The 21,594-nt window shown below is 39.5% G+C and overlaps 2 protein-coding genes across 3 annotated transcripts; one reads left to right on the forward strand and one right to left on the reverse strand.

Annotated features, from left to right (window-relative positions):
• The first annotated feature begins 809 nt into the window (after positions 1-809).
• cables2a (Cdk5 and Abl enzyme substrate 2a) lies at positions 810-10,992 on the forward strand. Of its 2 annotated transcripts, XM_033628826.2 has the most exons (9): positions 810-1,394; positions 1,941-2,033; positions 4,407-4,484; positions 4,649-4,748; positions 4,853-5,021; positions 5,111-5,208; positions 6,657-6,763; positions 6,903-7,107; positions 9,347-10,992. In XM_033628826.2, the coding sequence occupies exons 1-9, from the start codon at positions 841-843 to the stop codon at positions 9,485-9,487; spliced, it is 1,545 nt and encodes a 514-aa protein (XP_033484717.1). In that variant the 5' UTR covers positions 810-840; the 3' UTR covers positions 9,488-10,992. The 2 variants fall into 2 exon arrangements, with proteins under 2 accessions (XP_033484717.1, XP_033484718.1); XM_033628827.2 differs by lacking the exon at positions 4,407-4,484.
• A 104-nt stretch (positions 10,993-11,096) lies between these two features.
• Positions 11,097-21,065, reverse strand: LOC117258200 (proteasomal ubiquitin receptor ADRM1-like). Its single transcript, XM_033628828.2, has 10 exons — positions 20,973-21,065; positions 20,069-20,298; positions 19,872-19,988; positions 18,916-19,039; positions 18,715-18,801; positions 18,517-18,607; positions 17,630-17,874; positions 15,198-15,355; positions 13,827-13,929; positions 11,097-11,452 (listed from the first exon to the last, which is right to left on the reverse strand). The coding sequence occupies exons 2-10, from the start codon at positions 20,276-20,278 to the stop codon at positions 11,349-11,351; spliced, it is 1,239 nt and encodes a 412-aa protein (XP_033484719.1). The 5' UTR covers positions 20,279-20,298; positions 20,973-21,065; the 3' UTR covers positions 11,097-11,348.
• Positions 21,066-21,594: the final 529 nt, after the last annotated feature.

Consider the following 21,594-nt stretch of genomic DNA (forward strand, 5'->3'; position numbering starts at 1 on the left):
GACCCTTTTCGAGCTGAAGGAGCAGAGGTTCTACTCTGAGCTCTCACCAAATGTCCAAGCTCCTTACCCTATCTTAGCCACCCTTTGGAGGAAACTCATTTCGGCCACTTGTATCCATAATCTCATTCTTTTGGTCACTACCCAGAACTCATGACCATTCAAGAAGACCAAAATGACACATGCCGGGGAAATAGTACCTTGTCTGTTATGGGGACACTGGGCCCCCCATCAGGAGCCAGACCTGGGTGGAGCTCGTCTTTGAGCATCTGGTGGCTGGGCCTTGTCCATATTTAGAACATGTGCATTTCATTTAAGTAGAGGACTTCTATTTTGACAAAATTAAAGACATTTACACAATAAATGGATGCAAGAGGGTGCAAATTGGTGTATAAATATAATCAAGAATACAGGAAAATAGTTGTTTGAAGCTTACATACCCCATTTTATATGTGCATCCCCCAAATGTTGAATAAAAAACACTACGCTCTTGCTATGTAGGTCTGAAGGATTTACAGCTTTTAGACTTTGATTTGAATTTGGACGAATTTTGAAAAAGGAAAAAAACAGCTTTTCGTGCATATTTTTTATATAATTAGGTTTAAGATTTAAATTTAAAAAGTGGTATCAATAATCAATAATCAGCCATCAAATTTAACCGGTGAATTTTATAAAGGCTTTCTTTGTTTCCAGAGCACCGCCCACTCTTATACTACATCCAATCAACTGCGAGCTAGATACATAATTTCCGCCACATCCAATCAGCGCATAGAGGGGCGGGGCTAATTTGGTGGTAGCGGTGTCTCGTAGCCTTCGCCTCCAACGGCCACATTTCAAACTAGAATGGCTACCGCTGTCTGCGGTCTGCAGTCCACCGGCAGCAGCAGTAAACCCGTTAAAACACACCGGGAGCAGCGGAGAAAAACGAAGGACTCCAGGAGGAGACAAGCGGCTTTGTTGTTCCTCAATAATATCTCCCTCGACGGACGGCCCCATTGTCAGCACAGCGATGAAAACACCGACCAAAAAGCCGCCGAGGAGCAGCGACTCAGGGACAGACACGGCGGCGCAACGGTCGTGCCCCTGCCGGCTGAGGGCCAGCGGCCGGTCACCCAGGTGACAGAGCCCGCTCCAGCCGGCAGTGGCTCGTCCTCCAGTTTCCCGGGGGTGTTCAGTCCCATCCGACCTCCTTTGGTGATGTCTCCGGCACCAGTCGGGGCAGCTGCTCTGGGGGCTAATGAGGTATTTTTGGAGGGTGGCAGTGCGGCTGAGACGCTAACCCCCGACACCCCTCTGTCCCCTGTGCCCACCGGACACCAAGCCTGCTCCCGTGTCAAGTCAACGCCCACCGCATTGAGCCCGGTCCCGGCCGGTAATTCCCTGGATTCACGGCAGAGGTGAGCACGGTGGTCTGTGTGTATTCATGGGCCTTTAAACAGGCTAGTCGCTTCCGCATAAAATAAAGCAGGCATTATCAAAGAGAAGCACTTTCATTCTCACTGAGCTTTCGTAATGTTCTAGAACTTTCTGTTTTAACCCAGAAGAGATGACTGATGTGCCAAATATAAATGATATGTGATATATAGGTTTCCAATAGGGTTGATTCCCTGTATTCTCCTTTTTTGAACACTGTTGCCTGGTGTCTTGAATTATCAGTGTTTCTGATTTAAATCGCAGTCACTTTCTTGCTTGAAAAATAAGTCATAACCCTTGTATCAGCTGTCAGGTTTATGATTTGAGGTGTGGTTTGAAGAAAACACCAAATTAATGTTGTCTTCCTTCTTAAAGGTTGGTTGAAAGTGACCCACTACTTTGGCTATACCTCCAGATTTGTGATGTTAAAGAGCTTTACATCACAGATTACCGATTGAGCCCTGTCATATGAGCGTCCTTTTGTTTGTTCTGTGCAATAATGAGGTATTTTTGTCTTGATCTCTACTCAGGTTGAGGAATGTGTCTGGCTCTCCTGGACCCAAGGTGCCAAAGAAAGTCCACTTCATCAAGAGTATGAGGCAGTATGATACTAGGGGATGTAGGTGAGTCTCCAATATCACACATACAAATACATTTACATAATATATACAGTAGAGGAACCCCAGAGAAATGCTGCTATACTTAGTTTCCTGACAGAGAAATGTAGGAAACAAAACAATGCTGCTTTATTTTGGACTTTAAAACATGCCGTAAACTCAGCAGCAGTGCTACACTCCTCCTGCTTGTGTTGTAAATAAGCTGCTTAGCTCTGGCACAGAGACTTAGTTTGGCCTGCAGAGGAATAACAGCAGTACAGCTGCTGCGTGGCGACTGCTACAGTAAATTTAATCACCCTTGGAGGCTTTGCAAAAGCCAAAAGAGGTGCAGTGAGGAAAGTGGAAATGTAACACCCCACTGCAGCAACCGTAAGGTAACCCCAAAGCGAGGAAGGACTGAAATATCACACTGTTGTTATGCTGGTTGACCCGTATTAGAAAGCAAGTGTGTGTTACAGTTTACAGTTTTTTATTTATTTTCTGTTATATTTTCTTGCTCTGTCTGTAGACACTGAAAACAACATGTCATATAGTTTTTTTTCTCCACTAACCAAATCATGTGTTTTCGACTCCCATTTTTTACATTTCTCCTCCACTTTACGAACATTTCATGCCCACATACATGAAGATGTGTCATGTGTTTTCTGCTGGTGTGTGCGAAACAATGATGAAGCAATCATAAATTGCCCCACAGGTCTGATTTTCTGTTTCTGGTTGAGGCGGTGCATGTTACTTACTGAGCTGAAGCAAAGCTATCTAGGTTATATAACTAAGCTAATTAAAACAAGTGGATTTATGCATTGCGATGTTGTCCCCTGTTAGAGATTTGATATCTCTCTGAGACCTAGAGACTGCTGACTGTATGTTACAGATCTGTGTGTTGTCAGGAGCTGAAGCTCTTGGTGTCTGTGCAGTGAAGTTGCCAAAAACACTGTATTATTCAGTGGCTGTAGACTGTGAGTCCACATTTTTGTCAGAACAATAGAGTTCTAGTGAATGTTTACTGCGTTTGTTGGTTACTTCTCCGTGGTTTGCATCAGTCAAGCTCTCAGCACCAGTTTGTTCCTCTCATCTGCGAGTCAAAGAGATAAGCATCAGATTTTTCTGAAAATATTTTACCCACAAGCTTTAGAAACACTTTCTGCTGCTCTGAAGGTATTTTCACAACACATACAAAAGAGTCTTTCTGCTGTACAGCTGCAGCGATTAGTCAAATGGCAGGAAATTAATCAGCTGCGTTTGATGATTCCTGTAATTTGCTGATTTACTTTATAGCAAACTGAACATGTTTGGGTTTCGACTGTTGATCTAACAACAAAAGCAGTTTGAAGGCATCACTTTGAGCTCTGGGAAATTTATAGTTTTAAAGGTTTTAATAAACAACTAATGAAATAATCAGGAAAATAGTAGGCACATTTATGAAAATAATCATCAGTTGCAGCCCTCATATGCTGCATGACAAAAATATTTTTAACCCATTTCCAAGTTTTGCCTCTTTTTCCTAATTCGGACAATGATGTTCGTCAGATATGACACCTCTTTACTCGAATTATACAATGTAAATCACAATTTTAAATTTTGTTACTGGTTATATTGGTTAAATATCAATATTTCTTTCCAGTAGCTTAAAATTCTTAACACATTTTTAAAACAGTTGCTGATATGGCTGGATGATAAGGAGAAAATCAGATATCACCATTCACAGAGTATTTACTCACAGATGTTTGTTAGATGTGGTCCAGCCATGACGTCCAGATTTCTCCTTAGTCATTAGTTCAAGGTCCACACAGTTTAATATATTCAACGTCATACTTGCGTTTGTCCTTGTTGTTGAGATAGTTTGATGTCACTGTTAAGTGGCTGTTCGTTAGTCACTCACTCTACAGGAAGAAACAGCACCCCAAAATGAAAGCTCTGTGCCAAAAATTCACTGTGCTTTGAAATAAAGTGTGTTTTTTACAATCTTGGCACATTCGCACTTGCAGCCTTTAAAACCAGAAAAAGACAACACTTCCAGTCTCATGTCACAATATCTCAATGGGACTTTCCTGTTCAAATAAAGCAGTAGTTGATTAATTTTCTGTTGATTGACTAATCTTTCAGTGATCTACTTATCTCTGTGACTCTGAATGTAATGGTAATACATGAGAGCCACAAACTGGGACTCTTCCTCCTGCTTTGAGCTTTAAATAGTTGTCGATAGCCATTTGGCTTCACTGGTGAGTCAGATAAACATAGCAGTGGCTCTGTGACTGATTTCGTTGTCATCGCAGCTCCAGCGATGATGAACATCGTGAGTACAGTAGCAGTGACTGTAGCTGTTCCTTGTAGACTGACACTCCATCTGTTCTGTCTGCCTGTACCTCCTGTGTCCTGCAGGATCGTGCTGATTTGTGCCAAGCGGTCGCTTTACGCTGCTTTCTCAGTGCTGCCCTATGGAGAGAGTTCTCACTTCAGGTACAAAGAAAGCACCATCACCAAGCAGAGAGCACCCACTCATTGTCACTTTTATGTTTTCATTATCCTCCTGTGTGATTTATCATCATCATCATTCTCAGTAGGGGCAGTGTGGGTTCATGGCCTGGTGGAAATGACATTAATGCGACTCTCTTTCTGAACAGTGATCTTAAGCTGGAGGCTCAGAGACAAAGGCTGTCGTCTGTGGTGGCTGCTGACCTGCTTCCTTCCCTGGAAGGCATGGACATTGGAGACTATGGCAAGGTAAGTGTTTATCTGAGAGCCACACGTATGATGAGAAACAACACTCGGGTTAGATGAATCTGCTTGATCTGAAGGTTGCTGACTGTCTCATTTCCCCTCCTCAGACGGTGTCATACGCCCAGTTCCTTTATCCGACCAATGCCTTGGTGAGACAGAAGAGCTGCGGTGCATCAGAAAGCTCCACAGCTCAGACCCCTCAGTCCCGTTTCCGTGGCAACGGGCAAAGGAACTTCACCCCAGCACGTCTGAACAACAGCGTGGCACAGGACCCGCGTATGTCTCTAATTTAAACCAACAGACACACACACACACACCCTTCTTCACCATCAAACCAATTACACACTGTTTTTTTGTGTTTCCAGCCACAGAGGAGGTGGCAGAGTACGATCCTAACCTGCTCAGTGACCCTCAGTGGCCCTGTGGCAGACACAAGAGGGTTCTGATATTTGCATCATATGTGGTGAGTTTGTTTCTCTTTTGTTTTGTGTGTCTGCATGCAGTTAAATATTCTCCAGTAGGCTCACTTCTTAAAGGAACAGTTCACCTAAAAATCAAAAGTACATATCTCTCCTCTTACGTGTAGTGCTATTTATCAATTTACATTATTTTGGTCTAAGTTGCCAAGTGTTGGCCGTAGAGATGTCTGCCTTCTCTCCAATATAATGGAACTAGATGGCACTCAGCGTGTGGTGCTCAAAGCGACAATAAACTACATTTAAAAAAAAAAACTCAACAGCAATGTCTCTCTCCAGAAATCATGACCCATCTACTCAGGATAATCCACAGCTCTGTGGATTATCCTGTACTTTGAAACATGATGTAGTTGGAGTATGAAATTCAAGTAACCTTGTTTCTCCTGGTGAATGCTGATTTTTCTCCCATGTATTCGGGTAACCAGGTTTCTCAGCTTTTACAACTGCATGTGTGCATGACAAAGACTGCAGAGTGGGTGGATGAAAGGAGAGGATATAACATGTTGTTGTCTTTGTTTTTGTGTTGAAAATAATTTAATCTAAAGTTCAATTAAAACTGCAAGCTATCTGCAGTCGTTAAAAAGTTTTAAGCATTAAAACTTAAGGATTTTCATTTTTTTAAGGGTAATTACATTGTTAAAAAATGATAACAGACATTTGAAGCTTCATTAGAAAACCTCGAAAAAAGCTCCAAATGTGAATAAATGACGTTTTGTGCAGCCCATGTCATTGGTTAATCCATATAGGAAGTACTGAAAAAAATGTAGTATGATAATAAAAGTAGGAAATAGTGTCCTGACTTGTTTTCCATCATACTATCAGCATGATAGTGAATCAGGAATTAAATTGCATTCTATGTGATATTAAAAAGTCTTTATTAAATTTAATATGAACACTACAGATACCCTGAACTAACACAAAGGTTCCACCGCTGAACATCTGAGTGTTTAATTCAGACACCTTACCCCTATAAGCTCCGTCCATCTTCTTTGCTCTGACACACACCAAACAAAAAGGAAGTCAGGATGGACGCAGCATTTACTGCTACAGTTAAATTAAGGAAGCATTGCCTGTTTTTAAGTGCATGTAAACACAGTTATTGTCGGACATGTACTGTCCTTGTTTGTTTCAGAAATCAGTGACAAGGCTGTTCAATCTAAATTTGATTTGACAACATCTGTAAATTAAGCAGATCTCCACTTCTGAACCAACCTCCAGCCCTGTTAAAGAGTAAAATACATCCATTATGTCCCATTCACATGATTTTACTGCTGCTGAGTAGATCGTATCACAAGATTGCAACCTCTAGCGCGAGTGTGTGTAAAACAGTTCGTACCGAAATAGTTCACATGCAAAGCTGTGAAACTTTATTGCAGCTGTAATTTATGCTGACACTGTTCACTTCTGTACTGACGTGCTTTTTTCATCTCTGCAGACAACTGTTGTTGAGTATGTGAAACCATCTGACCTGAAGAAGGACATGAATGAGACTTTCAGGGAGAAGTTTCCTCACATTAAGCTGACTCTGAGCAAGATAAGGAGGTACAGATTGATCACAGAGGTTGAACCATGTTGTGTATCCTCACATGTACTTGTGTTTTTCTTAATCTGGTTCAAACACGGTGAACTCTTTCTTAGAAAACTGATCAGTAACTTTGACTTCTCCCCTCTTCTCCACCAGCCTTAAGAGGGAGATGCGTGCCATGGGCGAGGACTGCAGTCTACAGCCCGTCACCATAGCAATGGCTTTTGTTTACTTTGAGAAGTTGGTGCTGCAGGGTCGCCTGAACAAGCAGAACAGGAAGCTGGTGGCGGCGGCTTGCGTGCTTCTGGCTGCAAAGATCAGCAGTGATCTGCGGAAACCAGAAGTCAGCCAGCTCATTGACGTGAGTGAAGCTTCTACACAAACAGATCTCAGTATAGAAACTTAAAACAAACAGGTTATGTTGACTGTTAACTGTCACCTCCTCATGCTAATAAGCAAAGAGTAAACAAAATGGGAAAACCTGTAACACATGTAGGACTTCCCTAAATGTTAGAGCAAAGTAAGTGAGTCTTTATTGATCCCCAGGGAGGAAATTCAGGTGGTGCAACAATTCACAGGCACGAATAACTACAAATAGAGACACTCATCACAACAAATATTTAATAAAAGAGGAACAGAAATAAGAATAGAAACTACAATTGAAATCCAAATTACAAGGTAACAGTGACATGTTGGTGTGTTTAGTAGCAGCAAGGTACAGTACATGTAAGTAATGATCTGGTCTTTATTATAGAAATATTATATAGTGCATAATACAGTAAAACAATATCACATACAAACAGAATCTAATATCATATGGGATATTAATCAAACATATTTTAATGTCGCATAGCAAGAAACACTCTTCATAAAGGTTCTGTAGATAAAAGCTGAATTATTTAAACTAGTTAATGTTGAAGAATTAAGTCTGAAGAACTGCAGCTGCTTAATTCAGCTGCTGCTGAGTGAACTGGAAATTTAACCACACACTTAAATTTTAACAATGTTTCCATTAAACATTCATCATGTATGCACACTGTATAGATAAGAAGAATCTGTGCCTAAAGTAGAGAGGGTTTTGAAATTATTCACAGTTGGAATACTCAGGATTTCAGTCCTGGTTGATTTGGTGACACCTATCATAAATAATTTCAAAGCATACCATGTCATTAAAAAAAAAAAGTCATTGTGTTTAAGTATGTCACATCAATTTTCATAATATAGGATGTCAAAAAAGGTAATCAAGTCATAATATAATATGCCATAAAACTGTTCTAAAATATCACAGTAAAATATGCATTTAAAGGGCCTACAAAATTTAATTAAAACAAATCATAATATAGTACTTAACAAAATTTCAAATTATATAGTATGTCATAAAAATGTCATAGTATGTCGGAAAAAAGTCATAGTATAGTATGTCAGAAAAAAAGTCAATAGTATAGTATGTTGAAAAAAGTCAGTATAGTATGTCAAAAAAGACATAGTATACTATGTCGAAAAAAAAGTCATAGTATAGTATGTCGGAAAAAAAAGTTACAGTATGTCGAAAAAAAGTCATAGTATAGTATGTCAAAAAAATGTCGTAGTATAGTGTGTAAAAAAAAAAAAAGTCATAGTATAGTATGTCAAAAAAATGTCGTAGTATAGTATGTCGAAAAAAGTCATAGTATAGTATGTCGAAAAAAAGTCATAGTATAGTATGTCAAAAAAATGTCGTAGTATAGTGTGTAAAAAAAAAAAGTCATAGTATAGTATGTCGAAAAAAAAATCATAAAACGTCACAGTATAGTATGTCGTCCAAAATCATGGAAAAACATCACAGTATAGGACGTCGTCCAAAATCACGAAAAAAGTCATAGTATAGTATGTTGAAAAAAAGTCATAGTATAGTATGTCGAAAAAAAGTCATAGTATAGTATGTCAAATAAAAGTTACAGTATGTCAAAAAAAAACTTAGTATAGTATGTCGAAAAAAAGTCATAAAACGTCACAGTGTAGTATGTCGTCCAAAATCATGGAAAAACATCATAGCATAGCATGTCGTCCAAAATCATGGAAAAACATCATAGTATAGGACGTCGTCCAAAATCACGAAAAAAGTCATAGTATAGCATGTCGAGAAAAAAAAGTTATAGTATAGTATGTTGGGGGGAAAAGTCATAGTATAGTATGTCGGGGAAAAAAAAGTCATAGTATAGTATGTCAAAAAAAGTCATAGTATAGTAGGTTGAAAAAAAATCATAGTATAGCATGTTGAGAAAAAAAAGTCATAGTATAGTATGTCGAAAAAAAGGTCATAGTATAGTATGTCGAAAAAATGTCATAGTATAGTATGTCAAAAAAAAAAAGTCATAGTGTGTCGGGGAAAAAAAGTCATAGTATAGTATGTCGGGGAAAAAAAGTCATAGTATAGTATGTCAAAAAAAAGTCATAGTATAGTATGTCGGAAAAAAAGTCAGAAAAGGTCATAGGTCAAAAGTCATGTCAAAAAAACATAGTATAACAGTATGTCGTTAAAAGAAATCATATTCATTAACCAATCTACCATATCTAACATGTATACCATTACACCATTTTTTCTATCTGTGGATGAGCAGAAGCTGGAGGAGCGTTTCCGTATCAACAGACGGGAGTTGATTCCTCTGGAGTTTCCGGTGCTGGTTGCCTTGGAGATGGGACTTTACCTCCCTGAGAGCAAGGTCATGCCGCACTACCGCAGGCTGGTGCAGCAAGGTTAGAGTGGATACAGCATCGACTGACAATCCACTGGGTTCATTAAAAACATCAGCAAGTGCGAGTGTGATAAAGTAATCAAGACTGACTGTGTGTGTGTGTGTGTGTGTGTGTGTGTGTGTGTGTGTGGATCGACCAGTTTATAAGCTGTGGTGTTTGAAACAAATAATTCTGATACTACTTATTTCCTGTGACGGTCGTGACTCAAGTCGCTCACTGTATATGGAGGATAACTAGTTTACTCTTGCATATTTTAGACTTAATGGCATGTGTGTCTCCCTGAATGTCTTTTTGTACGTGTGACATTCTGTCCATGCAGTCATGAACTCTATGTTAGAGATGGTCAATGAGCACATTAATTGTGCTTATATTTCTGTTTGTTGTGACCCATTTCTTTCGGTACGTCCTCGTATTCTCAACCTCGTATTTAAATGAAACGTATGCTGTGATGTTTGTGTTTGTGGAAGACTCATCTCCTGCACCTTTCTCACTACTATACACAGCCTGTGTAGTATGTTTTACAAAATACAAAGAACCATACTGTTGATTTTGTAAATCCCTTTTTGAACCCACTGTGACATTTAAGTGTTTTCAGCCATTACATTGAAACATGATACTGTAGATCGTTGGTGGAAAACATGATTTTAGTATTTGTCTTTTATGAGAGAAGGAAGTGGCCTTTAATTTACAATACGTTTGATATGTTTTGTATGTCCAACAATAATCCAGCCACATTTATTTATCTTGTGAATCAAAAGAAACTATGAGTTCAGACTCTTGTGGCAGCTGTGTGTCCAGACTGTGCTGACAGACAGTGTAACCACTGTTATACTGTAAGGAAACAGGACTGTGGAGGCTTTTATTTATAGTAAATGTTTTTTTTTATCTTTCATGTTGCTGAACAGGGATATGTTTTTATAAAAAAAAAAACTGCACTGGAATTTATTCTGCATTAGTGTGGCTAGTTTCATTTTTCAGTTCTCAGGAATGTTACTTTCTCATATCTTTGAATGGTTCATAAAATCTAACCCAAAGAAACGTTTTAAAGTTGTTACTGTAGCTATCATCACTGAAATCATCTGTGCTCCCATCGTAAGTCAATCGAAGGTAACTGATTGTAGTGCTTTGACTAAAACAAGTACCACACAGTATTAACCTGCCTGCAGTACTTATTGTGTTGTAACTCTTCAGATTTTGGCGTGGAAAAAAGTGCCTGGAACTATAGTGGCAGTAAAATGGTTAAACACCCTCTTATAAGTGATATTTAATGTTGACATTTCTGAGTGTTGCTGCTGTAGAGATCTTTAAATGTTGAGGTTGTTCTTGTCTGGGAAAGATAATCACAAACTTTTTCTTGTCTGCAGTGGTGAATAATGTATTACGATAAGCATCCAAATGTGTGTAACTGCAGAAAATGTACTTGTATGGTTGGTGTCAAATCGGTAAATTCATTGTTTTCATACTGTAAAATGAATGTTTTTCAAATATATTTTCAGACACTGAAAAGTCATCAGTTTGTTTTTTTTGCCCAGTCAATAATCAATCATTTATGAAGCTATTTTCATCTTCCCTGCACAGTATGGGTACTAAGAATAAACACACAACAGACAAGCATGTTTCTCATCGTTTTACTGTTCCCTTTCAGGTAGGACAGCTCAGACTAGTAGCTGACATGCAGATAGAATACATGTTCAATTAGTTTAAATTCAACACACTGTTGGAGGATGAACACAGCACGATCAGCAAGGGAGGGGAGTCTTAGTGACAGTTATTATATTAACCATAATCTTTATCCTTAATGTTTACTAGTTACAAAACAGCAACAGCAGCTAAATAAATACCTTAAATAACAAACTTTAAGAGTTCTTAGTCCAGACTCATGTCTTCATCGTCGTCTTTCTTGTCTTTGGAGTCTCCTTCCTGGTCCGACTTTGTCTCCGTCTCCATGGCTTTGGCAAAAGCCTCGACATCTACAGAGACAGAAATGTCTAGAAGTTAGTGCCGCAAGTAAAGACTGTTTTCATTATCATTCAATTTGGAAATGAGTTTTCTGATCAAGTCTAAAAAATGTCAGTCCATTATAGTATACTAACTCCAAAAAAAGTCATACTATATTATGTCATAAAAAACGTCATAGTATAGCATGTCGAAAACAATCATAAAAAGTTATAGTATGTCGAAAAAAGTCATAGTATAGTATGTTGAAAAAAAGTCATAGAATAGCATGTCGAAAAAAATCATGAAAAAACGTCATAGTATAGCATGTCGTTCAAGATCATGAAAAAACATCCTGGTATAGCATGTCGTCAAAAATCATGAAAAAACGCCATAGTATAGTATGTCGTCCAAAATTATGGAAAAAAGTCATAAGCATGGCATTTTGTCAAAAATCATGAAAAAACGTCATAGCATGGCATGTTGTCCAAAATCATGAAAAAACATCATAGTATAGTATGTCGTCAAAAATCATGAAAAAATGTCATAGCATGTCATCCAAAATCATGAAAAAAAAGTCATAGTTTAGCAAATCATCCAAAATCATGAAGAAACGTCATAGTATGGAATGTCATCCAAAATCATGAAAAAATGTCATAGTATGGAACGTCATCCAAAATCATGAAAAACGTCATAGTATAGTATGACGTCCAAAATCATGAAAAAAACGCCATAGCAAAGTATGTCATCCAAAATTATGGAAAAAAGTCATAGTATAGTATGTCGTCAAAAAATATGGGAAAAGTGGGGCGTCGGTGGCTTAGCTGCTAGAGCAGGCGCCCCATTTACAAGGCTGTTGCCACAGCAGCACGGGTTCAAATCCAGCCTGTGCATGTCATCCCCCCTCTCTCTCTCTCTCCCACTTTCACGCTTACCTGTCCTGTCCATTAAAGGCAAAATGCCCCAAAAAATATCTTAAAAAAAAAAAAAAAAAAAAAATTATGGAAAAAAGTCATAGTTCAGTATGTCGTCAAAAATCATGTAAAAACATCATAGTTTAGTATGTCGTCCAAAATCATGAAAAAACGTCATAGTATAGTATGTCATCCAAAATCATGAAAAAACGTCATAGTATAGTATGTCGTCAAAAATCATGAAAAAACGTCATAGTATAGTATGTCGTCCAAAATCATGAAAAAACGTCATAGTATAGCATGTCGTCAAAAATCATGAAAAAACGTCATAGTATAGTATATCATCAAAAATCATGAAAAAACGTCATAGTATAGTATGTCGTCCAAAATCATGAAAAAACGTCATAGTATAGCATGTCGTCAAAAATCATGAAAAAACGTAATAGTGTAGTATGTCATCAAAAATTATGGAAAAAAGTCATAGTATAGCATGTCGTCCAAAATCATGAAAAAAAACATCATAGTATACAATGTCGTCAAAAATTACGGAAAAAAGTCATAGTATAGCATGTCATCCAAAATCATGAAGAAACATCATAGTATAGTATGTCGTCAAAAATTATGGAAAAAAGTCATAGTATAGTATGTCGTCAAAAATCATGAAAAAAAACGTCATAGTATAGTATGTCGTCAAAAATTATGGAAAAAAGTCATAGTATAGTATGTCATCAAAAATTATGGAAAAAAGTCATAGTATAGTATGTCATCCAAAATCATGAAAAAAAACGTCATAGTATAGTATGTCATCCAAAATCATTAAGAAATGTCATAGTATAGTATGTCGTCAAAAACTATGGAAAAAAGTCATAGGCTATATGTCGAAAAAAAGCCATAGTATAGTATGTAAAAAAAAAAAAAAAAAAAAAAGTTATAGTATGTGAAAAAAAATCATAGTTTAGTATGTTGGAAAAATGTCATAGTATAGTATGTCGAAAAAAAGTCATAGTTTAGTATGTCAAAAAAAGCCATAGTATAGTATCGTATGCCATAGAAAAAGTCATGAAAATGTAAAAGTATAGCATGTCATAAAATAAAAATAGAGTTATGGTATAAATGCCAAAAAAGTCATACAAAACATCATATTACAGAATGAAATAAAAGACTGCATAAAAATGTCATACTATAATGTATCATGAAAGAAGTGGGATTCACACACGCACTAACATGCACACTTGCTTGGACCGTCTACTACGACAAAGAACAGATAAGCTCAGATCAGAACACACACAGAGGGATTGGGACCTCATTCTCTGCTCTGGACACTGTTACTGCACTATATCTTTACATGACAAATAGTCCTTTACTGCTTTGATTCATCAACCTTTAACATTTGTCAGAGAATGCGGACACCCCGGGTGTAAACATGAAAATTCAATCTCTCGCAGTGAAACAAACAATGACAGTTTTCTCTGCTTGATGTGGGCAGAACACTGACCTCCTTTGTTAGCTGCGTCCACAGCCTCTGCCGGCAAACCAAACTGGTTCATTAAAGGCCCTAACTGCCCGGATGCCAGGGCGCTGCTGAACATGCTCATAGCCTGCAGAGAGACAATAAATACCAACAATGAGAACAAATACCACAGAAACACTCTAAATACCAACAAAAGAGGGAGAAACTCCTAATGACCAGAATCCCGCTAAAAGGAGAAAACAGACTTCACATGCTGTTTCTGTCAAACTCAAGCTGAGAGAGTGGTTTCTGTATTTAGCAGATACACAGGCAACAAATAAGAGGGTAACTGATAAATGACTGACTAAAAAATGGTCTACATACACTCACTGACCACTTTATTAGGTACACCTTGCTAGTATCAGGTTGGGCCCCTTTTGCCTTCAGAACTGCCTTAATTCTTGGTGTCATAGATTCAACAAGGTGCTGGAAACATTCCTCAGAGATTTTGGTCCATATTGACATGATGACATCACATGATGTGAATCTCCCGTTCCACCACATCCCAAAGGTGCTCTATTGGACTGAGATCTGGTGACTGTGGAGGCCATTGGAGTACAGTGAACTCATTGTCATGTTCAAGAAACCAGTTTGAGATGATTTGAGCTTTGTGACATGGTGCGTCATCCTGCTGGAAGTAGCCATCAGAAGATGGGCACACTGTGGTCATAAAGGGATGGACACGGTCAACAACAATACTCAGGTAGGCTGTGGTGTTTAAACCATGCTCAGTTGGTACTAAGGGGCCCAAAGTGTGCCAAGAAAATATCCCCCACACCATTACACCACCACCAGCAGCTTGAACCGTTGATACAAGGCAGGATGGATCCATGCTTTCATGTTGTTTACACCAAATTCTGACCCTACCATCTGAATGTGGCAGCAGAAATCCAGACTCATCAGACCAGGCAACGTTTTTCCAATCTTCTATTGTCCAGTTTTGGTGAGCCTGTGTGAACTGTAGCCTCAGTTTCCTGTTGTTAGCTGACAGGAGTGGCACCTGGTGTGGTCTTCTGCTGCTGTAGCCCATCTGCTTCAAGGTTGGACGTGTTGTTGGTTCAGAGATGGTCTTCTGCAGACCTTGGTTGTAACCAGTGGTTATTTGAGTTACTGTTGCCTTTCTATCATCTTGAACCAGTCTGCTAACACCAGTCTCAACCTGTCAGTTGAACAGGTGTACCTAACAAAGTGGCTGGTGAGTGTATAAACATATCTCTAAAAAAAACAATTAAAATACCAGGCTGGTGATGAATTACATTTGAGGGGAAAAAAACAACATTTCCAGATTTAATTTAAATATAATAGTTCACAGATTTAAGGAAGATAACAGTGGACATCCAGCAGTGAACACATTACCTGCTGAAACTGAGGCGAGCTGAGCGTGTTGTGCAGCTCCTCTGTGCTCTGCGGCAGGGACTCTCCAGAGGGCAGATAAGGCATCAACCTCTGCTGCACCTCAGGGTTGACAAGGATGGGAGCCATGATCTCAGGTGTCAGGACGCTGGCGAGGTCCACTGCAGGTAACAAACACCACCTCTGACTGGTTAGTATTAAAACATATCCTCAACATTTTCTTACCAACAGTTTTAAAATCAGTTTTTCAGTGTAATTAGATTGCATGTATCTGTGTGTGGATCTGTAGCTAATCTTAATCTGAGAGGGATTATACGCTTTGGATGATGAGCAGGAGTTTGAATGTTGTCTTTGATGTTTTTCTCTATTAACAGACCTGTCTGACCTCAGTGACTGCTCCTGGTGCATTTAATTGCAGTAGGAAATCTCGTCCATGAGTAGATGCATATGTATTATTAAACTTTTAGGTTCATATCATGACTTGGTTAGCAAACAGCTGCTTATTTAATAGGGTTTCTCCCTAATAGTTGACCAAACGTTAGCCGACCAGAAAGGTCATTAGTCAGCAAGATTTAATTGGTCGCTTAGTCGCACAAAAAAAACCCCAAGTAAACAAAGTGAAACTCTGTTAGGAGCTGCACCATGTCAAAGTAAATCAAAACCTATATGACTGGACCATGTGGGAATTTAATTTGAAAGGACAGACACAGGAAGTGTCCACGCTCAGCAGTCAGACAGGAGTCAGGTTAATTTCCAGGGCTGGTACCTGCGGTTATTCCACAGGCTAGTTAATAACATGTCGGGCAGGAAATCCAAAGTGTGGGATCATTTTGAGAAGGTGAAGGACGAACCCAGGGTGATATGTAAACTCATCTTCATTGGTCGACTACAAACATGACATATCATCTGAAACATCGAAGTAGCTACATGCCCATTAGCCCACAGTGTCATTAACAGGCGGCTCGCTCAGTGTGTGACGTGCACTTGTAGATAAAATATAGGCCTATATTAATGAAGGTTCATTAGTACAGTTTTGTATTTCTCTGTAATGTAGCACAGTGTTAACAATGTTACTGATACTATTCTTTCTCATACCTTCAACCATTGTGTTGCCCTGCCCAAAATATATCATTTAATGACTGCATTAATATTGTAAACACGTGGGCAACTAGTCGACTAATGGCCCTAAATGACGACTGTTGGTCGACTAGGAAAATTCTTAGCTGGGGGCAGCGCTATTATTCACACATCCAGCAGTTAGAAGAGCAAAATTATACTTAAAAGTTCTGTTTTGGTTTCTACCAACCCCTGAGGTAAATATCTTTGTATTCAGCTCCTAATTGCTCCACTATGTTCACCAGTTAGTCTCTAGCTGTGTCTGTCTGCTGTTTGGTGCTGAGCAGGTAGAGTGCAGTTGGTTTTAAGAGCTTTTTTGCTGAAAACTGAACTGAAAACTGCTGCTGCTGAAAATTACACTGATGAGAGCAGTGAGAGTGAATAAAACAAAAAAAAGAGCTCAAAATTACAATAAAGCTACAGAACTACAGTCAGGTGACTTAAGTCTCTGTAGGTTCATCACTATGAGTGACCCCTTTCACATACAAGTTGTCATGTGATCAGCTGCTGATGAAAACGATGTATTATCAGGGTGTCTACAGGTATCACACAGTTAAATTTAATGCTTTTTAAGACGTGTTCAAGACACTTTTAACCAAATTTAGGGACAGATTTTTGGACAAATCATGTTTTACTTGTTTAAGGATCACAGGTAAGTGTTGCTGGCAAGTAGTGTATATGTTGTCTTGTGCAGAGGTAAGTGGTATGTAGGAATATGGTTATTAGAGTGAGTTAAGTCAATCTACATTTTGCCAAAAGGGTGTAACTATGAAGTAAAATCACAGTGTTTTAATCTTTTAAAGTTTTGTTACATTAGAAAGGCTTCAAATTCAAATTTCAGACTATGTAATTACAGTTAAGGCCTTATTGTTGTTAACACTGAATTTAAGATATTTAAGACTTTTTAAGACCCCACAGACCCTCAGTTTCATTCGCACACTCTTCTTTAATCTTTTAGTGCATATCTTTACTCTTCTTAATCCTTCACTATTCTCTAGTTTTAAACCTGGATCTGTAGACGAGGTGAGAGTGATTAATTTTACTCATAAAGCAGGATGCAGAGTTTGTGCCTAACGTAGCATAGCACAGTAAAATTAAACCAAAGCAGTGACAGACTGCAGTGTTTGCAGGGGGTTCCTGCTTCTGCAACAAATTAAGTCTAACATGTTAAATTACACAGAGACTGTTCACAATGCTAATTATTTGCTGCATAATTACTTGTGAAATTACACTCATTAGGCTTAATTATGTATTTTTCCCTCTGGTGGTTATTTAAGTTTTTGTCTGATCTCAGCTCTGAGGAGCGTCGGGTTGCTCACCTCCCTGACCGCTGGCGGGCACGTTCATGGTGGCCAGGATGCTCTGCAGGTCTCTCAGCTGGATGGGCTGCGTGGGGTTGGCTGCCCCCGCCGCCGCTGCAGTGGTCACAGCAGGGGTGGAGGGGGTGGTGGCTGTCGGGGAGGCTGCCGAGGTGGCGGAGGGAGTGATGGGAGTGGTAGGCACCTGGGTGGAGCCAAGGCGACTGGCAGTAGAGGTGGAGGTAGGGGTGACAGCTGTGGACGGACTGAGAGGGGACAAAAAGTGTCAATCCAGGATCAGCTCACCGTTATTACAACCTCCAACACGAAGCACCAACACACATCAACTTGTGATATCTGATGTTACTTTGAGATGTTTTTCCCTTCTTGTAGCAAAGGAATATGTTGCACATCTATTTTCAAACAGGTGTGTGGGGGAGGTACAAGCAGAACACATCTTGTAGAAAAACTCCTGCACACTGTCTTACTTGCAAAAATAGTTATTCTAATGCTGCAACATTTCCGTAACTCGACCTTCATCGGGCAGTGTGCGTAATGAAATGAACTTTCAAGATCAAGATTTTTCTCAGTGCAATTATCGGACATTGGTATCAAATATTAAGTCAACACAGATGCACCTGATCTTTGATTATGATGTACTGACACTAAAACCTGAAGTGTAACGTTCGTGTTTCGCACAGGTGATTCTGTAACTCTTCTACTTCCTCTCTGTCATAACTTCCCCTCATATTTCTTCTTATGTCTTCTTTGTTTGTCAATTTAAAAGCAGAACAAAACCAACTAGGATAGAACTAGAACCAACTAGGCCAAACAATACACAGCCAGTATCTGTGTCTGACAAAGACTTGAAAAGATGGATTTTTCTTGGATATTCAGGACTCAGGTACCTTGTGGAGGAGTTACTGGCTGCAGGAACGTTGCTGCTGCTGCTGCCCAGGAGGTTAGCCAATCCTGGACCTGCCAGAGCCCCGAGACCACCTGTCGTTCAGAAGAAAGAAAAACAGCCACATGATTCTCCTGGGAGCATGAAACTACATTTACCAAGATATTCTCCTCCATTGTCTGATTAGCATGCAGGTACGAACCGATTCCCCCGAGTCCAGTTGGTCCAATGAGCTGCATGAGCTGGTTGTGGCTCATGTTACCCAGAAGGCTCTGCAGACCGCCCTCGCCTTTACAGGAGAAAAATAACAGGTGACATAAAGCATCAGAACAAATTTCTGTTTTCAGATGTGTCCTAACAGCATGTCTGAAGCTCTTGAACATTACAGGAAAATACTTGTTACCTCCCAGGGCAGACAGATCATGTCCTCCGCTGCCGCCACTACCAAGGGCACCGGGCATGGGCGGGTTGTTGAGATACTCATTCACTTTACGGCAGTGCTCCTCGTCTTTGTCGGTTTTTGGCTCCTGAGATCAGACAAACAAAACCAAGACGTTTAATCTGGCTCACTGGTGATGAATTTCTGAATAAACAAAGTGTTTATTCAGTAGTTTCACTACATTGAGTACTGATATAATTTTGTGGTAATAATACAATAAGATGAATTTAAAATGAATTGGAAAGTCGCAGTAAGAGTAGGTTTGACTATCATCTGTTAAAAGGATAGGGTGGCATTATTCTGTATTTTTTTGGTCAACGTCTTCCTCCCAGCGACTTGAACATATATTTTCACTGCACCTCGTCTACATCAGTGAGCTCACTGTGCCCTGGGAGGATGCGGTGGTGGAGGCCTACGAACGCAAGAGACGTAAGTACGCTGAGCTGGCAGCTGACACCAAACAACACGGCTTAAAAGCGAAGGTTTGCCCAGTTGAAGATGACTGCAGAGGCTTCATAGGCAATCAACTACCAGGCTGCTTAAAGAAATGGGAATTCGAGGCCAAGCCCATTGTCAGGCCATCAAAGCCCTCTCAGGCGCAGCCAAAAAGGCAAGCCGGTGGCTATAGAACAACAGCAGGGTACGAGGGAGTAAGAGCAGAGGGGGGTGGACCTGGGATGTCAGGTGTTGCCGATGAGCCCTCTAGAGGTGTTGTGGGCCTATCATCGAAACTGATGACCCTAATGAAGCTTTAGCCCTCCCTAACCCTCTGCTGGGAAAGAATAAATGAAACAGCAGTATATTTACTAGTGTTATTACCTTCATAGTAAATGTTAATTTCCTCCACATTTACCTTTATCATTGTGTGTTTTTATCAAGTGCAAATCAAAGTGTGGGGAGCAGACAATCATGCTGCATACCTGCATCCAGAAGAAGAGTCTTTTGGAGCCAGCTTTGAACTTCAGCACATAGACTCGTCCGGTGGTGCACTGGTTCACCCGTTTGAACTCACAGTCATCAGGAAAGATAATCAGGTCCTAAATCAGGACAGGAATCAGGTTAATAATAGGGTTGTACACAGAGGAAGCTTTTATTACACATAGACGATGTCACCTACATCATCCACGTTCCCGGTCGTCCGATCCTTCCAGCAGAAGTGGATGAGGGAGTCGTCGGTCTGCTGGATGTAGACCTGACCTTTGCGCTTGTCAGGGGTCACCGTGCTGCCCTTCATGGTCATCTTACCGGCCCGGAACTCCACCAGGTACTTGCTGGAGGAGCCGCGGGACCCAGACACCATGCTGGGGAACAAAGCTCCAGAGGCCATGATGAGGAAGACAGGTTGTGCTGCAGGGAGGACACAGAGGAGGGAGAGACATCATCAGGGTGAAGTCAGAATCAGGTTTATTGCCATGAGTAATTTGACTTGGTGTTTTGGTGCAAGAGAAAATAAAAATCAGATATTGTAAAATCAAGAAACATAAATAAATAGAAGAATAAAAAAACTGTACAATAAAAATATGAAAAATGACTAAGACTTAGACTAAGAGGTCATCTTTTTCCTGCTGTGTCACTCCACTCTGCTAATGAACATATAATTAAGCTGTAGATTAATATAAATGTAGATTAAATGGTCATTCTTGCTTCCACATCCATTCTGGACGTGTCTCTAACCTACTAGCCCATTTACTGTGAAGCTAATTTAATTATTTCCTTTCAGCAGATGATAACACTCTCATAGAGTGACACTAAAATAACACATTAAGCAGACAACATGATAAAGAAGCAGATCTGAAACATAACATAATACTGGAACAAAGCTCATCCCAGTGCTCCCATTATAACCCAGCTACTGGAGTAGCCACAGATGACTCTGCATCCTGTAGCACGCCGCCTGTTGTCGGCTCGACGTCTTCACGACTGAGCTGCACTTTCACATTTCACACACATAAATTAAACACACGTCTGTTTACTGTGTTACTGAGTCACAAATATACCTAATAAAAGATGTTTATACTTACATGTTCTCACTGAAATACCGTTCAGCCGGAGAGCAGACAAAAACACTGAGGGGGGATTCTGATTGGCTCGCTGGTGCCGGTGCGTCGCTGTGATTGGTTGAACCGTGTGTCAGTAAGGAGGGCTTTAAACGTCCATGCGCATGTTCGGTAGAGATGACACAGCACAGCCTGTTTACTGTGCTGAAGCTTTTTATACAGAAATAAATCAAACTGAGATTGTTTGGATCAAATTTCTAATAAGACATCCGTCATAAAGTATTTATATGTTGTTACCGATGGCTTTATTAATCATTAATAAATCAAGTCTGTTATAAATCATTAATGAGATTAACCTCTGAGCTTTGACTAGATTGTGATAAATCCATTTGACTGGGTTTGATGGGCTGCAGATGTTACTAACGCCCAGTGGTGGAAAGTAACTGAGTATTTTTACTCAAATACTGTACTTAGCTATCATTTTCAGGTACTTGTACTTGAGTATTTCCATTTTATGTTACTTTAAAGTTCTACTCCATGACAGTTCAGATGGAAATACAGCATTTTTTTTACTCCATTACATTTATGCTAAATTTAGTTTAAATAGAAAATAAAAATTACAAATAAAATGTGTTATTATAGTTTC

The sequence above is a fragment of the Epinephelus lanceolatus genome, chromosome 8 (genome assembly GCF_041903045.1).
Source record: "Epinephelus lanceolatus isolate andai-2023 chromosome 8, ASM4190304v1, whole genome shotgun sequence".
In the NCBI taxonomy this organism is placed as follows: domain Eukaryota; kingdom Metazoa; phylum Chordata; class Actinopteri; order Perciformes; family Serranidae; genus Epinephelus; species Epinephelus lanceolatus.

Coding starts and splice junctions, on each gene's coding strand:
- cables2a (XM_033628826.2), top strand. CDS start 841: ATGGCTACCGCTGTCTGCGGTCTGCAGTCCACCGGCAGCAGCAGTAAA. Junction 6,764..6,902: donor ACTCTGAGCAAGATAAGGAG/GTACAGATTGAT, acceptor CTTCTCCACCAG/CCTTAAGAGGGAGATGCGTG. Junction 7,108..9,346: donor AAGTCAGCCAGCTCATTGAC/GTGAGTGAAGCT, acceptor GTGGATGAGCAG/AAGCTGGAGGAGCGTTTCCG.
- LOC117258200 (XM_033628828.2), bottom strand. CDS start 20,278: ATGGCCTCTGGAGCTTTGTTCCCCAGCATGGTGTCTGGGTCCCGCGGC. Junction 18,802..18,915: donor TGATCTGTCTGCCCTGGGAG/GTAACAAGTATT, acceptor TCTCCTGTAAAG/GCGAGGGCGGTCTGCAGAGC. Junction 18,608..18,714: donor AACTGGACTCGGGGGAATCG/GTTCGTACCTGC, acceptor TCTGAACGACAG/GTGGTCTCGGGGCTCTGGCA.